We start from the raw sequence: 6,559 nt of genomic DNA on the forward strand, positions 1-6,559 counted from the left end.
CGTCAAGCTCGCCTCGCCAAGGTAGGAGTCGCCAGCCTCGCTAAGGTAGCAGTCGCCAGCCTCGCCAAGGTAGGAGTCGCCAGCCTCGCCAAGGTTACAGTCGCCAGCCTCGCCAAGGTAGGAATCGCCAGTCTCGCCAAGGTAGGAATCGCCAGTCTCGCCAAGGTAGCAAGTAAAAGTAAGTTCCCTCGCCCTAAGTAAGTCTCGCCAACTTGTCCGGCGACTTGTTTTCTGTTTGGCGATCTGATTTCGACAAATCTGATATCATTCGCCGTCGAGTCTCCTTGTTCCTCTATGTTGTACATTGAGAAGAGACCGTCATGTGAGATGCCCAGCCAGTAACAGCAGGTGCATTGGTCCACTTTGGTGGCGCGGTCACTCTGCCACACCATCTTTGTGCGTACGTTCCTCTATGTTCACACGGCCATTCTGTCTGCCTCATCATTTTTGTTCTCATGACACTCTCTCCGTCTTACCATCCGCCCGTTCGTAAGAGCTTTTTCCTGCAGGTTTTCCTGGACCAGTCGGAGCCTGCGAAGGCCTGCACGCAGTGTCGTGCGGCGCTCGAACTCCCCTTCGAGATGCCTGTGCCGCTCAAAGCCAAAATCTTCTACAGGTAAGAATGGACTACTGCTACAGCCCGGGACCTATGGCCTCAGCCTCTCTCGATATAATCAGTATTATTCATATTTTGTTGCCTTTGCTCTGTAATTTCAAGTGCTTCGCATGTATTTGACATGAAGTCAGATGCGAAATGCGTACGGTACTTCTAATTGGTGGTGTGACCTGAAACATAATCCGTATGGTGACTACATTTTTAGACCGACTCGGGACGAATAAATTTTTGACGCCGCAGTAGATATTTATATTACGTGCTGCTTCTCACATTTGTTTCTTATTTAATTTTGTTGTGTGTTATTATCGGTGTTGGTTCACTGCAGGTATGGCAGCGCCAAGGCCATGCTTAACAGCTTCGACGACGCTCGGCGCTACTTCCTCCTCACGCAGAAACTCCAACCAAACTTGCCCAGCATCGCCAAAAACTTGGAAAATCTCAATATTGCCCAGCGAAAGTACGATGCACAGGAGAAATTTATGATCAAGAAAATGTTTGGTTTCATGGTTGAATCGTCGGATAGAAAGCATGCCGACAAGCGTCTTGTTTCTGCTACGAAATCCAACGAAAAGACCAGTTTCCAGAAGCGCTGCACCATACAAGGTAACGTCACAATTACTGAGCTGGAATCCGGCCAAGAGAGTTTTGTCGAACTTCCGGATTTCTCTTCTGTTGCTGGCCCCAACAACTCGGCGTGTGATGAGACTCCCCAGGCATTGGCACCTGCCCCTGACCCCATAAAGTCGGTGTGTGACGAGACTTCACAGAGATCAGTATCAGACCCTTGCCAGTACCCCGCAAACATCAAACCTGAGTTTATTGACATCGTCTTGAATGAGTTGTCTCGTCTAACGTGTGGCCCCAAGCCTCCGCAAGAAATTGTATTCCCAGCGAACCTGTGCTCTGACGAGCTGTCTTTCCTGGCAAGCATGGCGGCCGACCGCGGCTGTCGCTTGGACATCGCTCGCAGGGGCGCCGTGCGCTGCCTTAAAGTCGTGCGCCTGGCAGCGACGGCGGTACAGTGATGCGCATATATTCCTGGGCCTATACTTTCAAAAAAGTTAAGAGAGCGTAAGTTCATGAGCCAATCATTGACGGCCTTCCAAGCAAAATCCACCAATCATAGACAATAATATAGAACGTAAGTAATTACGTTAACTTAGCGAGTTTTGAAAGTATGGCCCCTGGGCACTTGCAGTCTTACCGTACTGCAAGATGCCAACAATATGTTATCTCTGCCGGTGATTTATATATTGCCTGCAGAATGCAATGTTCAGGTTCAAATGGTGCTTGGAGTTAGTTCAAATTATGTTAGTATGTGCCTTTTTTCATGTCGAGCTATTAGTTCTCGTTACGAGAAATCTCAACTTGTGAAATAAAATGTGTGCAGATTATATCTGAAGTACCTTGTTTAAAAAGATGAATAAGTTTAAATCGGACAGGAAGCACAAGAGAAGATGCGTTTTGTTTTCGAGTTAATTCATTATGTATTTAGCCCTTAAGTTCCTTATTTCAAGGAACGAATGAATCAGTTTTAATGAAGGGAAGCGTTTGATGTAATTTTGTTTAAGATGAGATGCGTTATATTTCTCCAGTTAATTAATTTCTGTTTAATTCTCTCATCTCAAGATCTAATCGCTCCAGTTACTTATGGTCATAGTTGCGATTTGAAATAGTTTGTCTCGGTTTTTTTTTCTCGGTAGGCTGGTTTGTGGCAAGAAAGCCCTTGGTATTTTCTCATCCAATTAATTGATTGATTATTCGCCTCCGATTGATAAAATATAGATAACAGGTTTTGAGAGTTCAACAGGTCTTGAGTGTTTAGGATGCCTTCTAACACCTTGCTGCTGTGCACTACAGCTGGCCGCTGGGCGTTCATGCAGCTCAAGTTAGGTGCTCATAGCCTCCCCGATTTTATACTCCCTGAACGTGGCATTTATTGTGGCGTTATGCCTTGCTTCTCCCATTCAGTTTCACAGTAAACGCACAATGGACGAGGGGCTAGTGGGATGAGACAGGCTCCATTGTCCTTAATGCTGTCTTATTTTTTCGCGGTTATCTTTAATAATTTCTCGCTATATCTTGTTGCTTTCCCACCAGCTTCAGGGCCATAAAAACCTCAATGTTTGTCTCAATAACGGAATAAATTTTGATGCTGCACCCACAGGCTTGTATTTTTCCATGGAAGCTCTTCATTTCACTTCTATTTGCGTGATCAACTGACCACACCTCGCATACCTGATGAGCTGCCACTTAGTAACGGTAACCACACCTCGCATACCTGATGAGCTGCCACTTAGTAACGGTAACCACACCTCGCATACCTGATGAGCTGCCACTTAGTAACGGTAACCACTCCTCTCATACCAGATGAGCTGCCAGTTACTCAGTAACGATAACCACACCGCGCATACCACATGAGCTGCCAGTTACTCAGTAACGGTAACCACACCTCGCATACCAGGTGAGCTGCCAGTTACTCAGTAACGGTAACCACTCCTCGCATACCAGATGAGCTGCCAGTTACTCAGTAACGATAACCACACCTCGCATACCACATGAGCTGCCAGTTACTCAGTAACGGTAACCACTCCTCGCGTACCTGATGAGCTGCCAGTTACTAAGTAACGATAACCGCACATTGCGTTTCTGATGAGCTGCCAGTTACTCAGTAACGATAACCACACCTCGTATACCAGAAAATCTGACCTAATCGACCCTCCGCCATTTTCTAAGCAATAGCCTCTTTCATATTTCGCTTACTCTCAGTTCCCGTTTTTTAAAAATTGTATTTACGGACAAGCATTTGCTTATGTTGACAACAAAACAAACCGACGAAAATTAAAGCGACTGCTGCACGGCGCGAGTGATGCTGCACAGCTACGAACGAGTTGCCCGTCAGAGATCAACACGCCCAACGCCGCATGGGCTGACGTGATCCCTTACTACTTACTTTATTAACGTAGATTCCGATAATTCTGGGCTATCACACTATCGGCTGCAAGCCACCCAAGCCAAACCATATTATTTGAATTCGACCAACCATTCTCCAGCAACACAGCTGGGAAAGGTAAGTTCCAGCATCGTCCGCCAACGCATGAACTAATTTTGCACCAACTAGACGAAGCACGTTGGAGCATTCCTGAATTCTGTCTCTATGCAAGCCAGATGGCAGTAATCGTCCTCAGCATCTAATCTGCCCACGATCAAACGGCTACTCGTCGACGAACGTTCGGCTTCGGAACATAACTTTACTATCTGAAGCCTAACCTCAGATGCTGTGAGCTTAAAGTTACGTAATTTAACGATATCATTGAAGTCGTATTCAATGCGCGGTCTGGTAATGCACGGTAAGATTTATGCATTTCCTACGGAGAACTAAGCCGATATGCAGCACCTTGTGCAGCACTTCGTCGCGCTCATGTTACAATTCGAGCGCTGGCAAGGTTATGAAATAATGCTTTGATAAAACGTTAAGTTTTGGTCAGTCATGGCACTCTAGACTATTTGTTTGGTGGTGTAAAACTCAACATTTGAAAGAAAAATGATGTTGCGGGTTGATTACTGATGGCAGGTCCTACTCCTATCCACAACCGATTTATGGCCTAACGGAAATATACGAGCTCTCGGCCGATTGTTGCTCAAAATTTGTAGTGCACGTCTGCACGACCGCGCTCTCCAAAGCTTCGAATGATTCAGTGGTTGTGACTTGACAGTCATTACGCCCTGGGCTAATTGCCCACGTGATTTTCGCTGTAAAGATATTTAGATATGGGAGAGACCAACTCCATTCGCAGCTGTGCTGTTAGTTAGGTTCGGATTTTCCTGGGGCCCAAAGTGAATTTGACCGAGACGTGTCGATTTGGGCCTTGTTCAAATTAAGTTGTTCGAGGAAATAAATAGAAAATAAAAGATTGCTTTAAAACTATTATAAATTTTTACTTTGAAATCTTTGAAACCGTAAATTATAAATTTTCTCATAATTACTTTTTGGAATTTTAAGAGTTTATTTTTGGCCTTTTACGTTAATTGATTAGCCCGTGTATTCATGCCGCCATCTGAATGATCTGACAGCCCTGATTCCCGCTATTTCTAAGTTGGTTGGTGCCAGACTGCCAGTGCATTGCCTTATGACAAAATTGTAGGCGTGTATTAAACACTAATGTTTACATTTTAAAGAAGAAATATTTTTCGTATTCATAATTATTTTAATCACTTGCATATTTAATACAGTTAGGTTGTATGAATCAATGGATGAGTTGTCACATGCAAGAGATAACAAGTTCAAACATGTTGGGTTTGCTAGGAGAAAATTAGGACACTATTAGGCTTTCTAAAATTTCAACTACAGGAGATTTTCAGCAGATTTTTTTTTCAGTACTAAGGCTGACTCTTTGCATGGGGCAAGTCTGAGTGTAGTAGGATTGAATTTTTCTAACTGCTATCTCTGCCAAAACTGCCAATTTCCTGTGCCAAAAATTAGGTGAACCTTCATTTGGCAGATAAAAGATGAATTTTCTAGAAGGAACATCGTCAAGTAGTTTATTAGTTTTGTACAAATTGCTTTGAGATATCTATGCATGATTGTAAATTTTGTAAGATACAATCATACATATTTATATAGGCCTTAGGTACCTAGTTAATTAATTACTGCTGGCCATGCCAAGCTGTGGTAAAGCATTTGAAGCTTCTAACTCAGCAAGATGGAATTCTAGGAAATTAAAGATTGATCCAGCCTGTTGACATGATCAGCTAAAAATAAACTAATTCTAGATTTTTAGATCCATTATAATAAGTGCAATTGCTTCTATAGTAGGCTAGCTAGTTTATTACCAATACTGAATTCCACCTCATGCACGTTAGCGGTTAGCTGGATGTGGAGTTTTAGCTGGAGGCGGAGGTTTAGCTGGAGGTGGAGTTTTAGCTGGAGGCGGAGGTTTAGCTGGAGGTGGAGGTTTAGCTGGAGATGGAGGTTTAGCTGGAGGTGGAGGTTTAGCTGGAGGTGGAGTTTTAGCTGGAGGTGGAGGTTTAGCTGGAGGTTGAGGTTTAGCTGGAGGTGGAGGTTTAGCTGGAGGTGGAGGTTTAGCTGGAGGTGGAGGTTTAGCTGGAGGTGGAGGTTTAGCTGGAGGTGGAGTTTTAGCTGGAGGTGGAGGTTTAGCTGGAGCCCGCCTGGAGGCGGAGGTTTAGCTGGAGGTGGAGGTTTAGCTGGAGGTGGAGGTTTAGCTGGAGGTGGAGGTTTAGCTGGAGGTGGAGGTTTAGCTGGAGGTGGAGTTTTAGCTGGAGGCTGAGGTTTAGCTGGAGGCGGAGGTTTGATGCATCTAATGGAGGAAGGCAAGGGGACCCTTTTTATTTTAGCCTTGGGTAGGTATTCACTTTTTCAAAAAACTTTTTTCAACCTTCATGTAACATATTAAATTTCATATTTGGTATCAAGTTTCAAGTAGATTTTGAATGAAAAACCTGAACCATAGCACATGCATTGCTAATGCTTTACTTGCTTATATGTTCCCTTCATTAAGTTGAAATAAGTTCATTCATTTTTACTAGTCTATGTAGTATGTATTATTAGTAATATGGTCTCAATCTGCTTCCAAATAGGTAAATTGAAATGAGGATTAAGCAACAAGTCTTTTATTTTGTGCAACATCTATATTCTAATTATTGTAATGACATCCTTTAATTGAAACTTAAAATGATAAATTCTGTTATTTTGCTGCTCTATTGATAAATATATCAATCTTTTTTATCTGAATAGTTATAAGTCAGCTTCAAAGCTACCTATTAAAATAAAATTTTCAAAGTTTTGAAAATGAAGCTTGTAGCTGAAAATTCAAAATGTATCAATCTTGAGTCTTTCTTTTGTGTTTACATAATTGATGCTGTAGTGATGTGGCATGGTGCTGTAGTGATGTAACATGGTGCTGTAGTGATGTGGCATGGTGC

General features: G+C 43.2%; 2 protein-coding genes across 2 annotated transcripts; one reads left to right on the forward strand and one right to left on the reverse strand.

The window, feature by feature from the left end:
- Window positions 1–509: 509 nt before the first annotated feature.
- Window positions 510–1,704, forward strand: LOC108676366 (the record flags this gene model as incomplete). The annotated part of the gene is given in 2 exon segments (XM_018164431.2): window positions 510–616; window positions 942–1,704. Coding segments are annotated over 2 exon segments (735 nt in total). The 3' UTR covers window positions 1,642–1,704.
- A 3,771-nt stretch (window positions 1,705–5,475) lies between these two features.
- Window positions 5,476–5,934, reverse strand: LOC108676365 (proline-rich extensin-like protein EPR1; the record flags this gene model as incomplete). Its single annotated transcript, XM_018164430.1, has 2 exons — window positions 5,476–5,738; window positions 5,786–5,934. Coding segments are annotated over 2 exons (412 nt in total), but the record flags the coding sequence as incomplete, so codon positions are not given.
- Between the last annotated feature and the right edge of the window lie 625 nt (window positions 5,935–6,559).

Source organism: Hyalella azteca, unplaced genomic scaffold (genome assembly GCF_000764305.2).
Source record: "Hyalella azteca isolate HAZT.00-mixed unplaced genomic scaffold, Hazt_2.0.2 contig5702, whole genome shotgun sequence".
In the NCBI taxonomy this organism is placed as follows: domain Eukaryota; kingdom Metazoa; phylum Arthropoda; class Malacostraca; order Amphipoda; family Hyalellidae; genus Hyalella; species Hyalella azteca.